Raw genomic sequence first — 26,100 nt, forward strand, 5'->3', positions numbered from 1 at the left:
TCCTGAACCAGGAACGAACCCAGGCCTCTCAAGAAAACCAAGTGACCCCAGGGAACGGAGATAAGACGGCGACAACGAAAGTCCTTTGTCCGAACAGGAGGGAGCCGCAGGCGGCCCTGAATCTCCCGCCCTCCGCGCTGTCCGGCCCGGGCCAGCTGCGCACCCTGCTCGGGCCTGGGCCGCCCCAGCTGCAGTGCTCCCCCAGGCCGCCCGGGGCGCTGTGGCTGCGGCTGTCCGGAGTGGGCGGCGGAGCCTTGGGGAGGGGCGGGAGGGGGAGTTGGAGGCCCCGGAGTCGGGCCGGGCCGGGCGGGCCGGGAGGAGGAGGAGGAGGAGCCGGACGGGCTGGCGGGCGGCCGGGCGGCGGCATGGCGGAGCCGAGTGGGGCTGAGACGAGGCCCCAGATTCGGGTCACCGTCAAGACCCCCAAGGACAAGGAGGAGATCGTGATCTGCGATCAAGCCTCGGTCAAGGAGGTAGTATCTGGCTGGGAGGAGACAGGAGGGCGGGAGCAGCGCACCGAGGGGGTCAGAGCAGAGAGGGAGACCTCGGGGTCGGCCTGGCGCCGGGGACGGGCCCCCGGCCGGGGCGGAATCCAGGGGCATACAGGCGGGAGAAGCGGGTAGGGGGCGCCCTGCCAGGGCTAGTCCGGGGAGCGTGGCGCGGGTAGGGGCCGGTTTGGCCGCGCTACCCGGGCTGGGGGCGTGGTGGGGGAGCTTGAGGAAGGGACACCTTGCTTGCGGGCTCCATTTGGAGCCTAGGCTTGAGGAGAGTGTGCTCCAGGGTCACTGGTAGAGGTTCCAGGCGCTAAGGCACCGTGCGGCCCGAGCGAGCTGCGGCTATGCTCTCCCGGGAGTGTCGCGTGGTGGTGGTGCCCTCTCTCTCTCTCTCTCCCTCTCTCTCTCTCTCCACAGAGCCTCCTTGTCGCAAATCGAAACGGTTGTGTAGTTCAGTTTTCTGCTCTACAGGATTTGCTGAGCGCAGTAGGTGCTCAACAAAATAATATAGAATGAGTGAGGGAGTATTGCCTGTGTTCCCCACTGCTTGAAGCTGCTCCAGAATTGCACATAGGCGGGGCTTAGAATAGGCCATCTGGTTGGAAGAGAGGGATCTTTTGCTTAGCAAGTGCACTGTTTATAGTTAGAATATGTGTTGTGTTGTGTTGTGTTTTGGAGGAGCTGATAGAATCTAGAAAATTTAACTCGCCCCAGTGTAGCCGTTGGTACCACTGCTGCTCTCTCATTAGAGAATTTTAAGTCCCCTGGGAAAAGCTGAATTATAAAACAGCTCTTATTGAGAATGTGTCTGATGAAGACATTGATGTCCAGACCTGAGTTCCTATATCCCCGGATACATTACCTCTTCTCTGATCCTTATCTTTAAATTCCCAGCCCTGGGGAGGTAGAAGCAGGTGGATCTATCTGAGTTCGAGGTCTACATAGAAAGTTCCAGGACAGCAAGAGCTACATGCAGAGACCCTGTCTCTTAATTAATTAATTAATTAATTAAATTTAATTAATTTAATTAAGTAGAGATGGTAACTAACACACTAGATTCCTCAATAGATCTCAATAATACTCTAGATTATCTGTTATAGTGATGAGGAAGCTGGGACTGAAAAGCAGAGAGAAGGCTGAAGAGAGACAGCCTGAGCCCAAGGCTAGTTGAAGGATTTAGGATGGGGAGGGCTGCCCATGCCTCTGTGAGGTATCACTTTCAGAGAATTGGGTGGTGGGACAGAAGCTGCTGTTGTGGATAGCAGCAGGGGCTTTCCAGGGTTGGGATACTGTGTCATGGAACTAATTGAATGGATTCTTGTAGCTAGAGGGGCAGAACTGAGGGTCAAGTCTTGCAGCGGGGCGCAGTTGGCCTCTGCAGTGATCTCTGCCTCTTGACCACAGTTCAAGGAGGAGATCTCCCGGAGGTTTAAGGCTCAGCAGGATCAGCTGGTCCTGATCTTCGCAGGCAAGATCCTCAAGGATGGGGACACCCTGAGCCAGCACGGCATCAAGGATGGGCTCACAGTCCACCTAGTCATCAAAACCCCTCAGAAGTAAGTACAGACAGGAGCTGCCCTTGCTCCTGATTGTGACCTCACCTCCCATTCTTTCTCACCTGTTCAGCAGCCAGGCCTGGCACAGATGGATAAGGTCTTACCTCTGGGGGAGCCTGTCAGTACTCCCAGGTTGCCTTAGAGACTGTTGATAACTGATACCATCCCTCTCCCCAGCATCCTGCTAGCCTGGGGTAAGGGTGGAACAAGGCTGCTTAGGAGGTGGCTTGAGCTGTCAGTCCAAGGCCACCTTGTCACTTGTGCACACTCCAGCCAGGTTTCCCTACTCTTTGTCCTCAGGGCTCAAGATCCAGTGACTGCTGCTGCTTCTCCTCCATCCACTCCTGACTCTGCCTCTGCACCCTCCACCACGCCTGCCTCACCTGCCGCCGCCCCTGTCCAGCCCTGCAGCTCTGGCAATACAACTTCAGATGCTGGCAGTGGAGGGGGGCCCTCTCCAGTGGCTGCAGAGGGGCCCTCAAGTGCTACTGCATCGATCCTCTGTAAGCCTTTAGCGGGGGAGAGCATAATTTTGTATTGGCCAGGGGAGTGGGGTGCACAAAGATAAAGAAGAAGAATGGTCCCTGATCCCTAGTCCTAGTCCCATGACCGTAGTCACTCTTCCAGATGTTGGAACTTAAGCCAAGCTGGGGTGGGGAATGAATGATCGGTTTATGATGGTTTTTTTTTTTTTTTTTAAAGATTTATTTATTTATTATATGTAAGTACACTGTAGCTGTCTTCAGACACTCCAGAAGAGGGAGTCAGATCTCCTTACAGATGGTTGTGAGCCACCATGTGGTTGCTGGGATTTGAACTCTGGACCTTTGGAAGAGCAGTCGGGTGCTCGTACCCACTGAGCCATCTCACCAGCCCTTATGATGGTTTCCATGATTTCAGAGATGGACTCAAGTTCAGGAACAAAAGGAAAGATGGCGTTGGGGGAGGGGAGTCCTGGGTAAAGAGGGGAATGGAGAAAGGTGGGTCTACTTCTGTTCAATGCTATGCTTAGCTTGCCCCCTGCCTTTATAGAGGTCTCTTTCCTGGAGTTGTGGGAGTGACTGAAGAGGGAGGGACATGTCAGAAGCAATTAGGGTCTATCTTGGAAAGTCTGCTGGATCTTGGAAGGGTCTGAGAGGGAGACTCTGACCCTGCTCCTTCCCACAGCTGGCTTCGGAGGCATCCTGGGACTGGGCAGCCTGGGCCTGGGCTCCGCCAACTTTATGGAGCTGCAGCAACAGATGCAGAGACAGCTCATGTCCAATCCTGAGATGCTGTCGCAGATCATGGAGAACCCCTTGGTCCAGGATATGATGTCAAACCCTGATCTGATGCGCCACATGATCATGGCTAATCCCCAGATGCAGCAGCTGATGGAGAGGAACCCCGAGATCAGCCACATGCTCAACAACCCAGAGCTCATGAGGCAGGTGGGTCTGGGAGAAGACTGGGGAGGGCGGACGCTGGTGTTGGCTGTTCTGAACTTCCGGTTTGCTCCTTCTTCTTGTTCATTGAGTTGAGCTGGTGTGCTTTGAACACTTGATATGGTTATGAACAGACATGGGTCAGGAACTCCTTGACCCTAAGCCAAGTGGGACAGATGTGCAGGCAGTGCTGGACATAATGATGCCTTAGGAACATAGTAAGGGCTCCAACCCTGCTCTGGGGCTTATAGAAGGTCTCCTACAAGTGTCACTAAGCTAAGACCCAAAGGAAGACTGTATATGAACCAAGGAAAGAAAAAAATAATGTTCGAGGCCAAGAACCCTCAGTAGGAAGGTCCAGACAGTGTTTGGGAACACAGCAGCTGAACATGCCTGGTGGAGGACACCAGTGGAAATCATAGTCTTGTCTTGTCTTGTCTTTTCTTGTCTTTTCTTTTCTTTTCTTTTCTTTTTCTTTATTTTTTAGACAGTGTGTAGTTGGAGTTTTCTACTTTGTGGGTTCTTCTTTTCCTTATTGCCACCCTCCACCCCTGGCTCCATTCCCCCTACACCCCAGTTTTATCCCCTAACACTAGATAGGAGAGAAAAAAGAATAGAGGGGAGAAAGAGATAGAGATCCCTAAATTTATTTAACTTTTCTTTCTTCTTGTTTCTTCTTTGCTTGTAGCTGGTTTTTGCTACCTTATGGTTTCTTCCTCACACACCCCCCACCCCCATTTCACCCCCTATCACTAGAGAAAGGATAGAGAAGAAAGATCTATGAATCTAATTTTTTTTTCTTCTTTTGTGTTGTTTGACCACAACTACTAATAAACCGCAAACAACCCTCCTGAATGGTCAATACCCACCCACCCACCCACCTCTTGGGGCCCTAGCATTTATCTACCCTCTAAAAACTTCCCAAAATCCCAAATGTCACACAGTGGCAGAAACTCTCTGCAGCTGGCAAAATCTTACACCTCAGCAAGAGCACGAGGCAAATCACAGGCAACTGCTGAGAAGCAGCCCCACAGCTCCATAGGCCCCCGCCTGGGGTTAAAACGAAACATATTCTTATAATATTTGTGGGGGTTTTGTTGTTCTTGTTTTTGTTGGTAGTGGTAGTTTTAGTTTTTTTGAGACAGAGTTTCTTTGTGTGTCCCTGGTTTGTCCTGGAACTCTCTGTGTAGACCAGGTTGACCTTGAACCCAGAGATCCACCTGCTAGTCCTCCCAAGGGCTAGGACTAAAGGTGTGCATCACCACCACCTGGCTATTCTGTGTTTTAAAAAGAAACCAGAATTCCAGTGTCTCTATGTAGCTCTGGCCGTCCTGGAACTCTCTTTATAGATGAGGCTGACCTTAACTCGTAGAGATCTACCTCTACCTCCTGAGTGATGGGACTAAAGGTATTTGCCAGAAGGCAAGCTAGGTGGTCTTGTCATCGGGGTTATGGAGACCTGAGTCTGACAGCAGGTCCTTAGAGCGAGCCATCAGCTCTAAAGCAGACAGCCCTCAGCCTCAGTGTTCTGACAGCTCGGCTTGGCTGAAGACCCAGAAGGAGGGAGTAGAGGATGTCCAGGCTGAACCCTTTCTCTACCCAGTTTGATTTACCAGGACTAACAGTGTGGTTTGCTGAGACTGGCCTAGAAACCTGTTTGTATGGTTTTCTCCCAGGTATTAGGGGGCAACCGGTCCATGATCCTCTCTGATTCCATTTTCATACTTACAGAAGGTAGATGGGAATATTTACCTGGGGTGGTTATTGTGAGAAGGGTATGACTTTAATTCTAGGTCACTTAGCTGCTCTCAGTGTCAAGCTTTAGGGGTGTCATAAACCTAGTAAACTGTTCTTTTTTGGGGGGTGGGGCGGTTCAAGACAGGGTTTCTCTGTGTAGCCCTGGCTGTCCTGGAACTCACTTTGTAGACCAGGCTGGCCTCGAACTCAGAAATCCGCCTGCCTCTGCCTCCCGAGTGCTGGGATTAAAGTTGTGCGCCACCACGCCCGGCTTTTGTAAACTGTTCTTTATTCCTCTTCCTAGGACTTCTCTCTTCCATCCTAATCTGTTCTAAGACACCTTACTAGACTGATATACCTAGCCTTTCAGGACTCTGATCAAGAGGTCATTTCCTATCCAATAATTTATCATCTAGTGAGTATTTATTGAGTCTCACTATGGAAGAGGTACAGTTCCAGGTGCTTGGGGGCGTTGTACCCTGTGCCTCTTCACACCCCCATCTTCCTATGCTCTCTGACACCTCTGAGGTCCTCTGAGCCTGAGAAATGGAAATTGTTTTTTTTTTAAAGAATTATTTATTTTATGTATATGAGTACACAGTAGCTGCATTTAGACACACCAGATCTGTAAGATCCTGTTACAGATGGTTGTGAGCCACCATGTGGGTGCTGGGAATTGAACTCAGTACCTCTGGAAGAGTAGTCAGTTCTCTTAACCACGGAGCCATCTCTCTAGCCCAGAAATTGCTGCCTAACTCCATCTGGGAACACTGTTCCTCGGTTCAAAAAGCCACAGGGAGGCAAGGATCAAGCCGAGATTACGACAGAGAGGGGATCTGGTTTGCGGCGCTCCCTGCCACACTGAGTGGTTCCTGTGCTCCTTTGTGCAGACTCCTCCTCAGGTCCCTTTTCCTAGCTTGGCGTTCCTCTGGTTCCAGGGCCCATCTCATATTTTTCCCTTCACCAGACAATGGAGCTTGCTCGTAACCCAGCCATGATGCAAGAAATGATGCGGAACCAGGACCGGGCCCTCAGCAACCTGGAAAGTGTCCCGGGAGGGTATAATGCCCTCCGCCGCATGTACACGGACATCCAGGAGCCCATGTTCACTGCTGCTCGGGAACAGGTGGGGCCAGGAGGCAAGCAACAGGAGGGCTGGCTGGGTCAGGACTCCCTACTCCCAATCTAGGCTGCCCAGTGCTCTCTGCACTTACCCAGTCTCCTATTGGGTGGGCCTTGGCGTGAAGCCATTTCCAGTAGTGCAGAGCCAGGGACAGCCAACTTGATGGGGGCAGAATATAACAGAGGACCTTAGGGAAGTAGGTAAGATGGTGTCCAAGGAACATAGTAGCATTGTTCTTGATAAACTCTTGCACCAGAGGCTCAAAGGCCAGGGAGCTAACCTGGGGTCAAAAGCTAGAGTGTGTGTGTGTGTGTGTGTGTGTGTGTGTGTGTGTATATATACACACACACACACCAGTATAGCATATATCTCAGATATATCTCTAGCTCACTTGCATCCGAATCTCTTGGGGGGGACTTATCAATAATAGGGTTCCAGACCCTTCTTAGGGCTGCTGGTTGGTTAGTCTCTTCAGGCTTTTGTTTTGTTTGTTTTTGAGACAGTTCTCACTATGTAGCCCTGGCTGGCCTGGAACGCTCCATGTAAATCAGGTTGGTCTCAGAGATCCTCCCTCCTCTGCTTTGAGTAAATGCTCAGTGAGCCCTGTTTAAGACAAGGTGTCACTATATAGCCCAGGTCATCCCAGAACATGAAATACAAGTTGGCTTCCCAATTGTTGGGATGTGGCACCATGGTCAGGATTATGTACTTAAAAAACAACAAAACCAGTTATTTATTTTTATTTTATAGATATACAGATAGATATAGATAGATATTTTGTCTCCATATCTGCGCACCATATGCATGCAGTGCCTGTGGAGGCCAGAGGAGAGGTTCAGATCCACTGAAACTGGAGTTACAGATGGTTCTGAGCCACCGTATGTATGAATGCTGACAAAGTCAGATCCGTAGGAAGAGTAACCGTCACTCTTAACCACTGAGCCATCTCTCCAGCCCCATGGATTGCACACTTTGAAAAATGCTTTATAAGTGGAGAATATTGTTCCCTGGTGGAGCACTTGCCTAGTGTGTGTGAGGCCCAGGGACAACTTCTAGCACCACCAAAGAGAACAAACCAGCTTTATGAACGTGGGGTGTACTGTCTCATATCTGTAGTCCTGGTATCTAGGAGGATCTGCAGTTCAAGGTCAGCCTGAGCTACATGAAATTCTGTCTCAAATTAATAAAGCCGCTCGGCTGGTAGATTCCTTGTCTAACATGCACAAGGCCCCGGGTTTGAGCCCCTGTAATGCTAAACCTGGGTATAGCTGTGTGCTCTGTAATCCCAGAGGCCATGGTCATGGCTACCTTGAGAAACGTGATACTGTCTCCAAAACCAAACCAAAATTGAATAGTTGAGAAAGACAACAAGCACTCCAGCTAATTCTAAGCACAGTAAAACATAAAAAAACCCTGGTTTTGCTAAAAGAACAAAGCATTTGGCATCCACAGACCTGGGCCCATATACCCTCTTGGCCATTTTCTACCAATGTGTTTTTGAGTATCTTCTCCTGAGTCACTCTCTCACTTTCACAATAGAGATCCTCCATTATAGCTGTAGTTCTCACAGTTTTGGTCTTAGGACCCAAGTATACTCTAAAAGTTCATAGAGGCTGAGCTGAGCTGAGAGCATACACCTGTCATGGCAGCTCTCAGAGACAGAGGTAGAAGAGGTTTGAGCTAGTCTGGTCTTCGAGGCAGGTTCTAGGTGAGACACTGCCCCACCCCACACTGCACTCCTGTAATCCTGTAGACATAGAAGCAGGAGGATTAAAAGTGCAAGGCTAGCCTGGGCTACATAAAACTATAAAAAACAAATATACAAAAGTTATAGAGGGCCCTAAAGTTTGTTTTTGTGGGTTGGACCCATCAGTATTTACTGTCAGAAATTAAAGCTGAAATCTGGGCGAGGTGAGAAAGAGAGAACAGATTTAGAAGAAAGCGTGGTCTTGCCACAGATATTGTTAATTCTGACACCGTAAGACAGTGTGGGCTTGTCAGGTCTGTGTTCATTCTGATGACTGTCCCCTGCTACATACACAGCTTTCATAAGAGAGTAAATCAGTAAGAGCAAATTGACATTTTATAGAGATATGAAAACTTTCTAATCTTTCAGGGGGTCATAGGACCACATTTTTGAGAACTGCTGCATTAGAAGGATATTAGAATAACTATGTCAGGCAGGCATAGAGTAGGTACTCAATAAATGGCCAGAGTAGTCAACTCTGGTAGTTCAAGGAAGGAGATTTAATCTGAGGGCCACCAGGAAGTTCAGAGCCGGCCAGGAACTGGAAGGGGTGGACACACTAGGCTGACTACAGGAATGTAAAGATTCAAGCTGTGGTTTCTGAGGCCATCTGGTTATCGAAATGGGCATTTGTTGGAGCCAAGGATCCACAGCTCAGAGTAGGTGATTGGTTAGCTGAGACCCTGTGACCCACTTTGAATAACAGAATGGGTGGGCGGGGCCAAGCCGCTCAGCTGTCTCCCTTTTGCTTCAAGTCTTAATAAAGCCTGTAAAACTGAGCAAGTGAGGGGGGCTCCAGAGCTGCTTGGCTCACATGGCCCCCTGGGCATACAGGTCCCTGGGCAGAGCTCTGGCCTGGTTGTTAGAGGGATGGAGAGAAAAGGTTTAGTGTTATCTTTGGGCAGCATGCCATCTGATGAGGTACAGTCCTGAGTGGTCTTTGGGAGTGTGGGAGACAGACTAAGGGATCCCTCCAAAGGGCAAGGAATGGAGAAAGCCTAAAGGGAATCCTTAGCCAGAGCTGTGCTCCCCTGGGGTACCATCCTGACATTCCTGGATGGCTCAGGTGCCTCTCTGGGGACCTTGGAAGTAAGGAAGAGAGTTCTAGGGCTTAGGATTAGGCCCAGGTGGCAGGGAAAGAGGGAACTCTGGGACAGCTCCGGGTCAAGTGAGAGCCTGCACCCCTAGAGCTCTTCCTGAGAACCTACTAGTGTCAGAGCTGTGGTGACTCTGACATCGCCTCTGCCTTTTAACAACTCCAAGAGCTGAAATACCTCATCCCCGAAGGAAAAGATGTATGTGAGCATCTGTGGGTTACAGCAGAGAGCAGAAGCCCACACTGAGCACAAGCTAAGGAGAAGGCAGGTTTCCTGAGGACGTTGGCCGCCGGTCACTAGCATCAGTCAGCGGTCCTCTGCAGGGTCGGTGAGGGTGGAGCTAGTCCTGGAGAACAGGGAATATGATGTTTGATGCCCTGTCTCTCCTTTCCCTGGGGAGGGGAGGCTCTTAGGAGTGAGCAGAGAGGGAGCCTCTCCCTTGTTCCTCATTTGTTACAGTCCTTAACCCAAAACCTTTCCCTCCTCCCAGTTTGGCAACAATCCCTTCTCTTCCCTGGCCGGGAACTCCGACAACTCATCCTCCCAACCTCTTCGGACTGAGAATCGAGAGCCCCTCCCTAACCCCTGGAGCCCCTCGCCCCCCACCTCCCAGGCCCCCGGGTCCGGTGGGGAGGGCACCGGAGGATCGGGGACCAGCCAGGTGCACCCGACAGTCTCGAACCCCTTTGGGATCAATGCGGCTAGCCTGGGGTCAGGTATGTCCTAGGGTGGAAGGAGCTTAGTGGGGTCACACCAGGGCAGCTCTTCTGCCCCAGGACTGAATGGGGTCCACACTGCTTCAGTGTTTTTGAAAACAGGTGAGACTGAATTAAAGTTAGAGAAGGGCTCAGCAGCCTGGGGTAATGGCCCTCCCTTTACAGGAGGAAGATTTGTCTGACCACATCCCGTATCCCTGGCTCATGAATAAACCAGGCCACACCTCCCAGCTCCATGAACATGTCTGATACCATCCAGTGTAAATGGGTCAGAGTGGGAGATGAGGATTGGGGGAGGGGCTGCAGAAGAATCGGGACCCATCCAGAGATGGCAGCTGTGATGTCAGAGGAGAAAGATGTTCAGGGTAAACACACGCTGCTAAGCCCCAGGGAATTCTCTGCATTGTGACAGCACAATGTGACAGGCTCTGGTTCCCTGACTTCCCTGCACTCTGGGAGCTACTTTAATTGGGCAAGTCCTTTCCCCTTAACGTGCTTCAGTTCCCTTATTTCCTGAGGGAGGACTTGCTCTTGATAGGTCGCTTAAACGCTGTTTCTAAGTGTTGGGGGATCTGGACCGTCTCCAGGAGAGGGGAGAACCAAACAGCAGCTCCACATCTCCTGTCCAGGCTTCAGCTGCAACATTGCAGTACCCGAGTGAGGTGGGGTTGCGAAGCAGGCATCTGCTGCTAAGGCAGGTCTAAAAGCCATTGCTTTCCACGGCGCTTAGCTCTTTCCAGCTCACACTGTGTCTGAGCTCACTGCAGGCACAGTCCGAGGGACATAACTCAGACTTGGTTTCTAGCCAGTTAGCCCTTAGCCAAATTGATGGGACAAGTCCAGGATAAATCAATGTAAGCTGACCTCAGAGCGAGGAGCACTTGGCCCCATGTCATGGTGCTTGGATGCCTATCTGACCGTGACCTCTTCTCTGTTTTCTGACCACTCAGTGTCTGAAGTAAGGTAGATGGAGTGAGGTGTCTGGTTTCCATTTGGACCCCTTTCTTCCTGTTTTGTCTCTGCCTCTTTGTTCCAGGGATGTTCAACAGCCCAGAAATGCAGGCGCTCCTCCAGCAGATTTCTGAAAACCCCCAGCTGATGCAGAATGTCATCTCAGCCCCTTACATGCGCACCATGATGCAGACGCTTGCCCAGAACCCTGACTTTGCTGCTCAGGTATGAAACTGCTGAAGAAAGTGCTTGCTTCTGGGGAAAGGGCTGCTACGGGGGGCAGTTCCGCACTGGTGCTGAAGCACTCAGGGGCCAGGCTGCCTAAGCTCCTACCCCCAGTTCTGCTCCTTCACAGCTATGTGAACTAAGCAAGTTGTTTAACCTCCCCCTCTCTGCAAACGGTGGCAGCCACAGCACCTTTCCTGCTGGGATGGAGGATTGCAGGAGCATGGCATGGCACATGGGACACCCTGTAGACTTGAAGTGGTAGCTCGGGTGACTGTCAGACGCAGGCTGACTCCTGCTGCGTTTTCTGGCCCTGCACACGGGCCCATTTTTTTTTCTGTCACTGACCCACACGGGCTTCTGTGGAGCACTTTGAGATTTCTCGAAGTGCTGGTCATATTCGCTGCAGTAGTGGGAGTGCTGAGGAGGGTCTGCGGCTGTCGGGGGGCTTCCCAGTGTCGGATGACCCAGGCCTCCCTACCCCTTCACGTTTGCAGATGATGGTGAATGTGCCGCTGTTCGCAGGGAATCCACAGCTTCAGGAGCAGCTCCGCCTGCAGCTCCCCGTGTTTCTGCAGCAGGTGAGTGAGGTTCACAGAGGGGGAAGCCTGGCGGCCAGAGTTATGGTGACCAACAGGCGCCAGCTGTACTTACTGGCTCTTTCCTGCTTCTCCTGTTGCCTTCTCTGCTTGTTTCCCAACAGATGCAAAACCCAGAGTCTCTCTCCATCCTCACCAATCCCCGGGCCATGCAGGCCCTGCTGCAGATCCAGCAGGGACTACAGACCCTCCAGACTGAAGCCCCTGGGCTGGTACCCAGGTAAGGAGTGTTGGTGGCTATTAAGGTTTTCTTTTTCTTTCTTACATCCGCGCACAAAGATGGGGACACACACACACACACGCCGTTGTACGTTGGGCTGGGTCTGCTTTTCCATTTTGTTCTGACTTTCATTGTGGATCTCACATTTCCATTCCTTTTCCTTTTTTTCTTTTTCTTTCTTTTCTTTTTTCTTTTTTTCTTTCAGACCCAGTCTCCCTTTTATAGCCCAGGCTAGCCTCAATCTTGTGGTCCTCTTATCTCAACCTCCCAAATGCCCAGATTACAAGCACTGCCCTCCACATCCATTTCCCACCATGTTCTGCACTGCCATCTTCTAACTCTTGTTCTTTTCCTGCCTCCAGCCTTGGCTCCTTTGGGACACCCCGGACCTCGGTACCTCTGGCAGGCAGCAACTCTGGATCTTCGGCAGAGGCCCCCACTTCTTCCCCGGGCGTGCCAGCCACATCTCCTCCCAGTGCGGGTTCCAATGCCCAGCAACAACTCATGCAGCAGATGATCCAACTTTTGTCCGGAAGTGGGAACTCACAGGTACCCAGGGCAGTAGCATCCTGAGCAGCATCAGGAGCAGGGGCAGTACAGGCAGCAGCACAGGCCTCACGGGAGGCAGACTGGGCTGGAGGGCCTGGTCCGCCACGCATTAGCTTTGGGCAAGTGTCCTCAAGTGAGGTTTCTGCAGATTCTTTTTGCTTAAAATTTTTTTTCAAGACATAGTTTCTCTGTGTAGCCCTGGCTGTCCTGGAACTCCCTCTGCTGGCTTTGAACTCACAGATCCTCCTGCCTCTTTCTCCTGCGTGCTGGGATTGAAGACATGTGCCACCACAGCTAAGTGGTCTGTATAGCTTTAAAGTAGGGTAAGAGTAGTGGCAGTGCTCAGCACATGCCTGGCACCATGCAGTCACAGTATCAGTATGGCACTGATGGGGAAAGCCAAGGGCAAAGAGGTCAGGTAACTGGCGGCTCACTCACACAGCTAGTGGATGGTGAAAAGGAAAGGCCAGGACTTTAGGCAGGCACAGAGGTGGCTTGGCATCTCTGACCTCTGCCTCTGTGACTCTTCTGGAAACTTCTGGACTATTCTACAAACACTTGTGTAAATTCTGGGAGGGCTGAGCCAGGTTGATCGCTGAGGCTCATCCAGTACAAAATGTGTAACAGAGAAATGTCAGTGAGCACTAGGAAGGGCTCTGACACTGTAGGGCCTGTGAGGCCCTCACACTTCCCTGTATTCCTAGCCAGGTGGGCAGTGAGCCCTGCCCTTCCTCTTGCTCCTTGTGACCTCTTGCTCATGATCCAGCCTGGTGTTTCCCAGACACCCCACAGGAAAGCGCTCCTAGGAGATATTTGTAGGAGTGTGTGGGAACGAGAAGGCTTGTGTTCTGTTAATAATTCTATTCCTGGTGGGTTAAAAAAAAATTGCACATGTTCTTTCTTTCCTGGGCCTCTCCTCTGACCTTTCCTTTGGCAGTATGTGTGAAGACTGTCGGGCGGGGTATGTTTAGCAGACATCCTGTCTGACCTTTGCACTGCTCTGCTCTGAGCTGTATGTTTGTGCTTGCATGTGTGCATGCTACATATTCAGCCCAGCATTAGAATTTTAACTTTTTGTATTTCTTAGTTTTTTGAGACAGGTTTTTCTATGTAATAGCCCTGGAACTCAAATTTGTAGACCTGGCTAGCCTTGAAGTCAGAGATCTACCTGCTTCTGCCTCCTGAGTGTTGAGACTAAAGGTGTGTGGCACCATGCCCAGCCTCTCAGTTTTTTGTTTTTGGTTGTTTTTTTGTTTTGTTTTGTTTTGTTTTTTGTCTTTTTTTGGTTTGGTTTTTTTGGGGGGGTTGGTTTTTTTTGGGGGGGGGTTTTTGAGACAGGGTTTCTCTGTGTAGCCCTGGCTGTCCTGGAACTCACTCTGTAGACCAGGCTGGCCTCGAACTCAGAAATCCGCCTGCCTCTGCTGCCTCTGCCTCCCAAGTGCTGGGATTAAAGGTGTATGCCACCACTGCCCGGCACCTCTCAGATTTTTAATTTTTATTTTATATCTACCAGTGTTTTGCCTGCATGTATGTCTGGGTACGGAGTGTGTGTCTGGTGCCCACAGAAGCCAGAAGAGGTACCAGATCACTAGAAACTAAAGTTACAGACAGTTGTGAGCCTCCATGTAGATGCTAGGAATCAAACCTGGGGCCTCTGGAAGAGTAACCAGTGCTCTTAACTGAATCTCTATCCCAGCATTGATCTTTGAATCATCTGTTAACATCTGGAAAGCATTTAGGAACAAGCTGATGCAGGTCTACCAGGGACTTGGAAAGTTTAACAAAAATATGGTCTGTCTTATTGTTACAGTTATTTACGAACTTGGGAAGTAGGCTCTCTGTCCTTCAATTACAGTTCACTTTCCTTACACTAAGCAGGAGGCCCCGAGGGGAGGGGGGATGGATGGGCCAGCAGGATGACACATAAGTGGATTCAAGGGCCAGCCTTGGTTATGGGGAATTAGGGACCTACTGATACTATGTAAACACTCAAATTCAAACTGTTCCTGTAGGAGGCAGGCACAGTATTCATGCCTGTAATTCCAGCACTCAGGAGGCTGAGGCAGGAGAATTGCAAATTCTAGCCCAGCTTGGGCTACATAACAAAACATTCTCAAAGAAGGAAGGAAGGGAAGAAGGAAGGGAGGGAGGGGCTAGCCCGAGAATGGGTCTATGCCCACTTGCCAAGTCCTGCCTCCTCTAGGTGCCGATGCCAGAAGTGAGATTTCAACAGCAGCTGGAACAACTCAACTCCATGGGCTTTATTAACCGTGAGGCCAACCTACAGGCCCTGATCGCCACAGGAGGGGACATCAATGCCGCTATTGAGAGACTCCTGGGCTCCCAGCTCTCCTGATCCCTTGGCTGGTGCCTCCTGCCTTCCCCACCTCTCAGCGCCAGCCTCTGGCTCCTCTGTGAAGCCCTATCTTCCATGGCCTGTCTTCTTTGACCCCTACGAACAGAGCAGCAAGAACCGCAGGGTGACTTCCAACTTCCAAGGCCTCTGCCCAACCCAAAGCTCTCCAAGGATTTTGATTCGTTTACTGTCTCATGAAATCTCTCCCGGTCCTCTTGGAGCAGAGCTATCTAGTGTGCACAGTGTGCCAGTTTGGCCACATCTCCTTGCCCACAAGTACCTTGGCAACATACATTCTTCTCCAGGGGACTGAGAGGAGGACCCCGCCTGGCGTACCGGAAGTCTTCCGTTGGTACCACTAGAGTTTAGCTAGCCTTACATTACTCCTACCCTCCTCTCCCTCCCTCACCTCAGCCCAACCAGTTTGAATCTCACTCTTTGGCCAGGTCCTGGTGAAACTGTTTTTTTTTTCTCTACCCCTATACTGTTTCATATAGCCTGTCCTTCTGTCCAAAGGCAGCAGTGAGTCAGCAGTCTGGGTAGGGTTATCAAGATCAAACCAGACCAGTGGACACTGGTGCTCTAGAGCCACAGCTGAGAGCTCTCGGAAGCAGGGACCCGGGGAGACAGCCTGGGCAGGAGGCTTGGAAGTTGGAGTTGACAGAGTCTAGAAAGACCAATAGATTTCATGGTGGAGAAGCCAGGCTCAGGCCTGACAGAAGAAAGTCTGATGGACTTGGAACTGAAGATAGAAGTTCAGCAAAGCTGAACAGTGTGACCCATGAGAAATCAAATTGGCTCCATTGTTTCCAGACATATTTGCGCTCACGTTCCAATGAACCCAGTCTTCAGGCTCCAGTATTTTGAGCCCCACTCTCCAGAAGATCTGGTGGGGTTTCTCAGCATTGTAGAAAATCTATATGTGTGCGTACATGCAAGTTGGGGAGGTGTGTGTTCTTTGTTGATTTCTGGTTCACAACTTTGTCAACAGAGATAAGTGGGTACAAGGGCCAATCTTGTGGAAGACTATAGCATTGAGGGAGCCGGGTCCCTGGGCCTCTGGGTATTGGGTAACCAGAAAGCAGATTGAGTAATTCTCTGAGCAATAATGGCTCTGACTGGTACCCTGGCCACCATTGCTTCCTTGGTGAAAGAATAGTGAGGTTTCTCTTCCAGAGCTCCTGCCTTTCAGTTATTTGCTGGTTCCCTCTAGGCCAGAAACTTGTATTTGAGGAGAGGTGGGATGGCAGATGCCTTTGGTATGGAACTGGGCTTTGCTTAACGAGTACCAGAGGAAGCTCTCGCCACATTTTCTCTGCTGTGTGGTCCAGGTACTTGGAGGACCCCTGGCTGAGAGACAGGTAAGGAAAGGCATCCTGCCGTAGGTGGGGGACAGTCCCAGACAGTTCAGACATGCCTTCCCTTCCCCCCTTATACCCAACACCCACTCTGGCCTTTGTAAATAAATAATGTGATTTTTGTTGTGAGATTATATTGGTGGTTTGTTTGTTGTTTTTTCCTGAGGGAGGAACCGTGCTGAAGACAGACCACTGTCTGTCTTGAGTTAGGTTCGGTGTTCTGAGAGGGTGTCACTGAAGACCAAGCTGGCCTAGAACTTGCACAACCCTCAGCCTCAGTGGCTGAGTGATGGGATTGAAGGCTGAATGCCAAGCTTGCCTCATCTTTTTGGCAGTGGAGCTATCCGTGGTGTCTGGTGATGTAAGAATGAACCATGCTTGGGAGAATGAGAGACTGGTCCAGGCCGGTCCTCCATGCAAATCCCAGTGCCAGAGAAAAGAGAAGAAAATGGAAACATGAAGGAGCGGGAAGTCTGGCTTAAAACTTAGCACTTAAAGGCTGCTGGTAGCCATAAAATTTTTGCAGCCTACTTTAATAAACCTTCAACCTCCTCTAGCTCCCCACCCAGCAGAGGTAGTAGAAGAGAAAAGTGATTAGGATATGGGAGAAATGGACCTGTTCAGCAGTAGCTCAATCTTCTTTGTCAGCAGTTCAGTTCCCGTAGCAAACCCCAAATACAACTTAGCTACAGACCGGACCTCTAGGCAGCCAGACAACAGGCACAAACCAGCAGCTTCAGTCCTGTTCTCTCGGCAAGCAGACACCACACATGAACCAGCAGCTGTAGTTCAATCCTGAAGAAACCGCAAGACTCGCCAATCCAGGCTACTGAAGCCACAAGAAGTTCATAAGCAGTTCTTGGTTGAGCTTCTCTGAATGGCAGTGTTAACCACAAGTGGAGCTCAACTACACCATACAAGTCAAACCAATCCATGTGTGTCATTAGCAAAGATTAGCAAGTCAAAGTAAACCAAAGTTCCTCCCACTGTCTGGGGGGGTCATTTTTACACTCCTTCATCAAGCGTCCTTTCACGCGTCTGCTATATCCAAACATCCTCTTACCCATGTCTGTTTCAGGAAAACAGCCGTTAGCGTTAGCGTGTTTGCTTTAGCAAGACATCCCTTCACCCGTGTGCCCCAGCCAAATATATTATTTAACATAACTAGAAGTTTCCAGGTCAGCTGCCTTTTAAAAAATATTGCAGTTCTTTTTGTTTATTGTGTATGTGTGTGTGAATACACAAGTGTGCTGTGGAACACATATGAAAGACTGACAACTTGGGAGTTGGTTCTTTGCTTTAATCATGGTATCCTTGGATACACGTGGTGTATCCAAGATTGAAACTTGAGTCACTAGGCTTGGTGGCAAAACACCTTTACCTACTGTGCCATCTTGCTGGCCCTAAATGCTGCCTTTGACTTGGAAAATGTCACTAATTGGGAAGTCATCACTGAGACTGAGCTGCATGCGTGAGTACTTCAGAGCTGGCAGCTAAAAGGGGATAACGTTAGAGCTTAAGAAGTAGGAGCCTTAGCTGGGCATGGTGGCGCACGCCTTTAATCCCAGCACTTGGGAGGCAGAGGCAGGTGGATTTCTGAAACAAAAAACAAAAACAAAACAAAACAAAAAACCCAACCAAACAAACAGGCAATAACATCCCAGCAATGGGAAGGCAGAGACAGGAGGCTTTCTGAATTAGTTCAAGGCTACTTTGGTCTATGTAGTATGATTCAGGACATCCAAGGATACACAGTGAGACCCCGTGTCAAAAAAATAAAAACAACAGAATCACATGGTGATGGCATCCTGTCAGGATTTGGATAAAAGATAAAACTGAAACAGCTCCCAAAGGCCAATGCCAGGACAGTGTGAGCACCAAAAGGGTAGTTTTGCTATAGTCCCTAAGTATGAAGGTGCTTTTTTTTGTTGTTGGTTTTTTGGGGGTTTTTTTTTGTTCTTTGTTTTGTTTTGTTTTTGTTTTTTGAGACAGGGTTTCTCTGTGTGTAGCCCTGGCTGTCCTGGAACTCACTTTGTAGACCAGGCTGGCCTTGAACTTAGAAATCTGCCTGCCTCTGCCTCCCAAATGCTGGGATTAAAGGCTTGCGCCACCACGCCTGGCAATATATTTAATAACAAGGTGCAAGCCAAACCTGGGCAGGTTCTGAGCTGTTGTAACTTGATGAGGCTGTTAATACCCAGACAAAGGCCCATTACTTGCCATCTGATCTTGCCCTGGCTCACTCTGGTCCATGTTTGTCCTCATGACTGTCCTTTCATCATGACCTCATGGTAAATACTCCTTGGTTCCTCCCATGGCCTCACACTCTTCTGGTCTCTTCTCTCTCTGGTCTCTTTGGGACCACCCCCCCACTGGAATCCGAAGTCCCACCCTATTCTCTTCTGCCCAGCTAATTAGCTGATCAGCTCTCTTATTAACCAAACAGGGGTGATGAAAAACAGTTTTTACATAACATAAAGACCAATGAAGGCTGACCACACCACCCTCCTAACAGAAATGGGACATCTATCTGAGCATCTAAATGAAATCAGCATCTAAATGCACAGTGCCCAAGCCCATTGCCAACCAGAGTCTTGAGGGTTGCATAGGCTTCAACATAACAATGAGCACATCTGTTGTCTCTAAGGTCTGTTAGGGATTTTCTGGCTTTTAGAGTCTTGGTTGGGAAGTTGTAATTCTGATAGGTCTGCCTTTTTTTTATTTTATGTATGTGAGTACACTGTCGCTATTTTTTCAGACACACCAGAAGAGGGCATCAGATTCCACTACAGATGGTTGTGAGCTACCCATGGTTGCTAGGAATTGAACTTAGTACCTCTGGAAGGGCAGTCAGTGCTCTTAACCATTGAGCCATCTCTACAGCCCCTATTTGGCCTTTTTCTCTTTTAGCTTTTTTTTTTAATTATTTATTTTATGTATGTGAGCACACAGTCGCTCTCTTCAGATATACTAGAAGATATCAGATCCCATTAGAGATGGTTGTGAGCCACCATGTGGTTGCTGGGAGTTGAACTCAGGACCTCTGGAAGAACAGTCAGTGTTCTTAACTGCTAAGCCATCTCTCCAGCCCCTCTTTTAGCTTTTAATATTCTTTTTTGTTCTGTACATTTAGTGCTTTGATTATTATGTGGTGGAAGGATTTTATTTTCTGGTCCAATCCATTTGGCATTCTATAAGTTTCTATACATTGATAGCCATCTCTTTTGTGAGGAGCCCTAGAAGAGCACTATTCTTCCAGAGGACCTGAGTTCAATTCCCAGCACTCACATGGTAAAGAGGTCAGCTCCGGAACTTTGGAAAATTCCATCAGACCCCTCCCCTCCTGGAGGAGAAAGGTCTTAGAGTACACAGGCACCCCTCCCCTCAGGAAGGGAGAGGCTAATTACATTCCTCAGACCACAGGGGGAGACCAACCTGCAGAAGAGGCAAGCCCAGAGCACATAGACAGACAAATTCTTCAGGGCAGACCGACCACTAGCCACTTGCCAATAAGGGAAGCCCTTGCTACTTCATTCCCTAAGGACCAATCAATCAGTTTAAAAGTCACAATGTTCTGCCAATCACATTGTGCCTACTGGCTGTTGCTTTATTCTACCCCTGAAAACTGTATAAAAACTGGCCAAACAAACTGCCCAAGGTCACTGCCTCTCCTTCAGGTCTGTGACAATCCCAGCACACTGGAACAATAAATTCCTCTTTCTTTACATCGATTGATTCCAGCTCCTGGTGACTCACTCAGAGGGTCCTCAGTAATTAAGATTCATCAGAGTCTTACAATGGCAGCTCACAACTGTCTCTAACTCCAATATCTGGCACTCTCGCACAGACATAAATGCCAGCAAAACACCAATAAAATAAAATGTGGACAAGTGAAACTGTGTCACCAGACAAAAGCTGGGCAGGTTGAGTGTATTCAGAACCCTTGGTAGAATGGTAGGCATTTCTCCGACCTGGTTCCTGTCCTGGAACTCTTGACCACAACACCCTACATGCATATTGTGACCACTAGTCCCATAGCACAGAACACAAAGTTCTTCATGCTTGTGAGGTATGAGATGGGTCTTCCTGAGCGACCTGGACACTCTTTCCTGCAAAAGATATTCAATCTCTGGTCCACCCTGATTAAATCATTTTCCACAATGAACAATAAATAGTTTGGACAAATAAGGACTATCTCTCCCATCAAGAACTGTCATGGTGGGGAAGCCTTTGTCATACAGAGCTGTGCCACCAGAGTGTTGTCCCCACCCCACCCCCACCTCTAGCCTTTCCCACCCCCATGCTCATTGCTGGCCCACAAGGCTCCTTAGTCTGACAATGCATGGTTCCCACTGGCGACTAGACACCTGGGAGTTTGGGAACCCCTGCCTCTTCGGCCTCAAACTGCCTTGTCACCCAGGCTGGGGCCCCCATCTTAGGCTGCATTTTGGCACTCTAGCACCCCACAGCAGTAAGGATGAGATGTAGCCTAGTGTCCTCCCATTTAGAGGTGTTTGCACACTCCAGCAGCCAGAAGGAACACAGACCCACCCACACCTGTACTCAGGAGTTTGAATACAGTCTGCACCACAGAGAAAAATGCTTTTGCCTTTTGGTTTGGTTTGGTTTGGTTTGGTTTGGTTTGGTTTGGTTTGGTTTGGTTTGGTTTGGTTTGGTTTGGTTTGGTTTGGTTTATTGAGATAGGGTTTCTCTGTGTAGCCTGGAACTATCCTAGAACTCTTTGTAGACTATGCTGGTCTCAAACTCAGAAATCCACCTGCTTCTGCCTCCTGAGTGCTGGGCTGGGATTAAAGGCATCCACCATCATGCCTGGCTGAAAAATGCTTTAAACAACAACCACAACAACAACAACAACAAAAAGGGCTGGAGAGATGGCTCAGTGGTTAAGAGCACTGACTGCTCTTCCAAGGGTCGTGAGTTCAAATCCCAGCAACCACATGATGGCTCACAACCATCCAATGAGAGATAGCTACAGTGTACTTTACATATAATAAATATATGTTTAAAAAAAAAAAGATGTTTGCCACAACTTTGTGGAGAAAGTTCTTTAAAAAAAAAAAAATTGAAAGGTGGGGCCTGGAGAGATGGCTTAGAAGTTAACAGCTCTTTTTTTTTTTTTTTTTTTTTTTTTTGGTTTTTTGAGACAGGGTTTCTCCGTATAGCCCTGGCTGTCCTGGAACTCACTTTGTAGACCAGGCTGGCCTCAAACTCAGAGATCCACCTGCCTCTGCCTCCCGAGTGCTGGGATTAAAGGCGTGCGCCACCACGCCCGGCTGAAGTTAACAGCTCTTATTGGTCTTTTTTGTGGAGAAAGTTCTTTAAAAAAAAAAAAAAAATTGAAAGGTGAGGCCTGGAGAGATGGCTTAGAAGTTAACAGCTCTTATTGGTCTTCCGTAGGACCTGGGTTTGGCTTCTAGCATCCACATCAGGTAGTTCATGATTCCTTGTAACTCCAGCCTAGCTTCTTCAGATACTCACACAGAGACTAACATACATCACAATAAATAAATAAATAAATAAATAAATAAATAAATAAATAAATAAATAAATAATAAAACCTAAATCTTAAGGAAAAGTAAAATCCAGAGCAGGTGTGGTGACTCGTGAGGACAATCCTGTTCTGAGACCCCGTGATCGGGATCTAAAGTCCTGTCTCCCCTCTCTTCCTGCCCAGCTACAGCCTGATCAGCTTTTTTTTTTTTTAAAGATTTTTTTAATTTATTATATGTAAGTACACTGTAGCTGTCTTCAGAAACTCCAGAAGAGGGCATCAGATCTTGTTACAGATGGTTGTGAGCCACCATGTGGTTGCTGGGATTTGAACTCCAGACCTTCGGAAGAGCAGTCAAGTGTTCTTACCCACTGAGCCATCTCACCAGCCACCCTGATCAACTCTTTATTAACAAAGCAGAGGTGAAGGTAGACAGGAGATGTTCCAATAATCACAAGGACAGTTTCCTTTCCGCTAAGGATCTCTGAGCTCTGTTGAGGTTTGGTCTGTTGCTATGTACTGCAATGCTAAATTCTGTACCTTTGTCGAGACCTATGAGTGAATTATCACATTTACCAGCTTTTGTTGTGCAAACCTTGCTACTTAATTTAAAACAGTTCCTGTTGGTCTCCTGGTATGTACTGTAATGCAAAATACTGGCAGTTGTTGCCCTTGCCTCCGGGAGGAGGAGATCCTCACTTAGACCAAGTGATGTAACTTTGCCCACCAAGTCATCCCTGACTGGTCAGTAAAGATGGCTACAGCCTATAGCTGGGCAGAAGAGAGATAGGCAGGGTTTTGGCTCCCTGGCTTGGGGTCTGAGGCCAAAGACCAGGAGGAGAGAGGAGAAGTGGGAGAGAAGAGAAGCCACCATGCGGTAGGTTAATCATGAAAACATGGCCATGAGCGCTGACCAATTGGAGGAAAAAAATCCCAGGCAGAACATAGCAAGTTCTGGATGATTGATAAGGAAGAAATACTAATAACTTCTAGGGTAGATCTCTGCCCAGCTCTAGTGCTTTAAAGGCTTATCTTAAATATAAAGGTTTGGCTGGGCAGTGGTGGCGCACGCTTTTAATCCCAGCGCTTGGGAGGCAGAAGCAGGTGGAATTCTTTTTTTTTTTTTTTTTTTTAGCCTTTTACTTCCCCAACTTTATTAAAGAAAAAGCAGCGGTGGTAAATCTCTAGAACATGGTCAATCTCCTGGGGTTCTCCCTTCCAAGTGTGACATCTGATTTCCAAGCACATGCTGGTGTAATGGTTCCCATCACTAGGCAGGTGAGAAGCTGACATCCTCATGTGCTCATCTCCCAACTTTCCCCAGTCTGTGGTCTGTCTTTGGATCAGCAATGATGGCCTGGACGGCTACTATGGCTTCATTAATTTTTGTCTGTAGCTCTCTGAGCTCTTCTATGTGCAGCAACCGCAGGATCTGAGCAGCTTCATTAAGAACTGCATCGCCTGTGTCAAAGCCAAGAATATGTTTCCCTAAAGCAACAGGTAAGCCCTCTTTTGTTTGATTTGCTTTAGCAACTGCATCCTGTGTTAGACGTTCCTGAACCAAAATGCGAATTGCCTTAAGCATTACCAAGTAGTCATCATGATGCTGAATCTGAAGGAGGTTAGCCAGAGCCATGACACCCGCCTTAAAATCAGGATTATTTACATCCAAGTTGATCAGTGGCTCTGCATTTTTAGCTGCATTGTCAGTATTTTTCCTGTTATCAGGTACTAAGTCCTTGTATTTTTCAGCGTTATCTCCATATTCAAGTCTAACAGCTAAACCAAGAAGCCAGTCAATTGCTTCTTGCTGATCCTGAATCTTGAAAGGACAGTTAACATCTTTGAGATACTTTTCAAAGAACTTGGGCCAGTCACTGCTGTGGATGTTTCTCAAGTTACCTCTGTCTTCAATCTTGTAGTGTCTGATTTTCTGGTCTTCAAGCCAAACGTTAAAGTTTCTAAATTCTGTTTCATCTTTGCATTTGAAGCCTGAGGGGTTGTGGTAATCCAGGGCCGTGAGCTTGCGTCGGAACATGGTCCCCGCTGCTCGCGCTGGCCGCCCGGGCCACCGCTGGGACAGGAGAAGCAAGGTGAGGCAGCAGGTGGAATTCTGAGTTCGAGGCCAGCCTGGTCTATAGAGTGAGTTCCAGGACAGCCAGGACTGCACAGAGAAACCATATCTCAAAAACAAAACAAAACAAAACAAAACAAAACAAAAAACAAAACAAAAAAAAATAGAATCTCTTCTTTGTATTTTTTCAGGAGTAATTTGTAATCCACAATAAGGCAAAATTCTTTTCTTTTCTTTTTTCTTTCTTTTTTTTTGGAAAGGAAGAAAGGAAAAAAAGAAGAAGAGTTTAGATACTTGAAAGGCATAGGCAGGTAGATCTTTGTATATTTGAGGCCAGCCTGGTCTCCAGGGCAAGTTCCAGACAGCCAAGGCTACACAGAAAAACCAAAAATAAGAAGTTTGGGTCTTCAAAGAAAAAGATCACCATTCCAACTGAAGAGTCTGGACAAAGCACACTTTATTCTGTTTGGTTTGTGTCTTAGTTAGGGTTTTACTGCTGTGACCAGACACGATGACCAAGGCAAGTCTTATAAAAAAACAACATTTAATTGGGGCTGGCTTACAGGTTCAGAGGTTCAGTCCATTATCATCAAGGTGGGAGCATGGCAGTATCCAGGCAGGCCTGGCACAGGAGGAGCTGAGAGTTCTATGTCTTCATCCAAAGGCTTCGAGTGGAAGACTGACTTCCAGGGAACTAGGGTGAGGATCTTATACCCACACCCACAGTGACACACCCATTCCAACCAGGTCATACCTATTCCAACAAGGCCACACCTTCAGATGGTGCCACTCCCTGGTCCAAGGATATACAAACCATCACAGTTTGGTTTTTGTTTTTTTGAGAGACAGGGCTTCACCCTGTATTCTTGACCAAGAGACCGAGCTCAAAAGAGCGAACACGTGGAAGCAGGAAGTGCAATTGGATTTTTTCCTAGCTCAGGTGATAGCTGTCTTTTCTGACCTCCTCGAGCACTGGGCATACACATGGTGCACATATGTACATGCAGGCAAAACACTCAAACACATAATAATAAAGTATTCTAAAAAAAAAGTAAATAGTTGTAAGAAGTCAATCAAGCCAGGCAGCCATGGCGCACACCTTTAATCCCAGCACCAGAAGGCAGAAGCAAGTGGATCTCAGAGTTCAAGACCAGCCTGATCTACATAGAGTTCAGGTATATAAAGAACCCCCTCCCCACAAAAAATGGGGGGTAGGTCAATCAAAGGGTTAGGCATTGTTAGCATTTTGTTTAAGCTCCACCCCACAGTTACCTGGCAACAGCCAGGTGTGCCTGACTCACTATAAAAGGGGCTGCTTGCCCCTCCTCTCTCTCTCTCTTTCTCTCTCTCTCTGTCTCTGTCTCTCTCTTTCTCTCTCTCTCTCTCCACTCTTTCTTTCCATGAGCTGATGGCCAGCCTCTACTTCTCCCTCTCTCTCTCTCTCTCCTAACTCTCAGCTCCTCTTCCCATGCCCTGAATAAACTATTCTATACTATACTGTCCTGTGGCTAGTCCCTGGGGGTGGGGGGAAGGGATGCCTCAGCATGAGCCCGCGGTGGCATTCCCTAACCCCACACCTTACCACACATCCACCAAACACATTTCCTCTCCTTATCTTTTTATAAACACAACAGGCATGGTGACACATGCCTTTAATCCTAGTTTCACTTAGACAATAGAAGCCAAGGGATCTCTTGTGAGTTCTAGGCCAGTCTCAAAAAAAGAAGAAAAAAAAGAAGCATAGGGTGTCTGTCCCAGGAGAGCCAGGCGCAGTGGGAGAAGGTTCTCTCATCACCCCACCAGCATCTATAGTAGTGCCAGAGCACAGAGCAGGTGCAGAGTAAACCCATCCTGGATGTAAGAGTGCTACAGAAGGGATGTGGAAGAACTCTCCTGCACATGTGCTATAAGCATGTTTACATGTTCATGTGTTTATGCACATGTGTGTGTGCACATGTAGAGTTCAGAGGAGAACTTGTCGGTGCCCTATTAAATGGGTCCAAGGATTCAAACTCAGGTGGGCAGGCATGGTGGCAAGTGCCTTTACCTGCCGAGGGGTCTCTCTGGCCCTGTTTACTAGTTGTCTGAAGTCTCTATAAAGTGCTAATTACATAAGGCAGTGACTAGCAGCTTGGAAATCTAAGAATTCAAGGAAAGGCTATATCAGCTACTTCAGCCTTAAAACAAAGTCGGCGACTCTTTGAACTTTGAAATTGTGCCTATGCAGCTTATTTCGTTTTAGTTTAAACAGAGGGGTTTTCCATGGGGTAAGCATTAATGAGAAGAAATTGGAGGACACACAGGAAAGAGTCAAGGACTCTAGGTAACTCAACTCCTTTGGGGTATCAGCCGCCATAAAGGG

The 26,100-nt window shown here is 48.5% G+C and overlaps 1 protein-coding gene and 1 pseudogene across 3 annotated transcripts; one reads left to right on the plus strand and one right to left on the minus strand.

Moving 5' to 3' along the window:
* Positions 1-237: 237 nt before the first annotated feature.
* Ubqln4 (ubiquilin 4) lies at positions 238-16,286 on the plus strand. 3 transcript variants are annotated; one of them, NM_033526.2, is made up of 11 exons: positions 277-473; positions 1,899-2,050; positions 2,351-2,553; positions 3,218-3,480; positions 6,179-6,337; positions 9,669-9,894; positions 10,931-11,070; positions 11,568-11,651; positions 11,774-11,889; positions 12,252-12,438; positions 14,642-16,286. In NM_033526.2, exons 1-11 carry the CDS (start codon positions 366-368, stop codon positions 14,792-14,794), a joined length of 1,791 nt encoding a protein of 596 aa, NP_277068.1. In that variant the 5' UTR covers positions 277-365; the 3' UTR covers positions 14,795-16,286. The 3 variants fall into 3 exon arrangements, with proteins under 3 accessions (XP_006502459.1, NP_277068.1, XP_030108789.1); XM_030252929.1 differs by lacking the exon at positions 277-473 and adding an exon at positions 500-980 and having other exon boundaries at positions 14,642-16,280; XM_006502396.3 differs by lacking the exon at positions 6,179-6,337 and having other exon boundaries at positions 238-473.
* Positions 22,798-23,764, minus strand: Rtraf-ps (RNA transcription, translation and transport factor, pseudogene; annotated as a pseudogene).

Source organism: Mus musculus, chromosome 3 (assembly GCF_000001635.26).
Source record: "Mus musculus strain C57BL/6J chromosome 3, GRCm38.p6 C57BL/6J".
In the NCBI taxonomy this organism is placed as follows: Eukaryota; Metazoa; Chordata; class Mammalia; order Rodentia; family Muridae; genus Mus; species Mus musculus.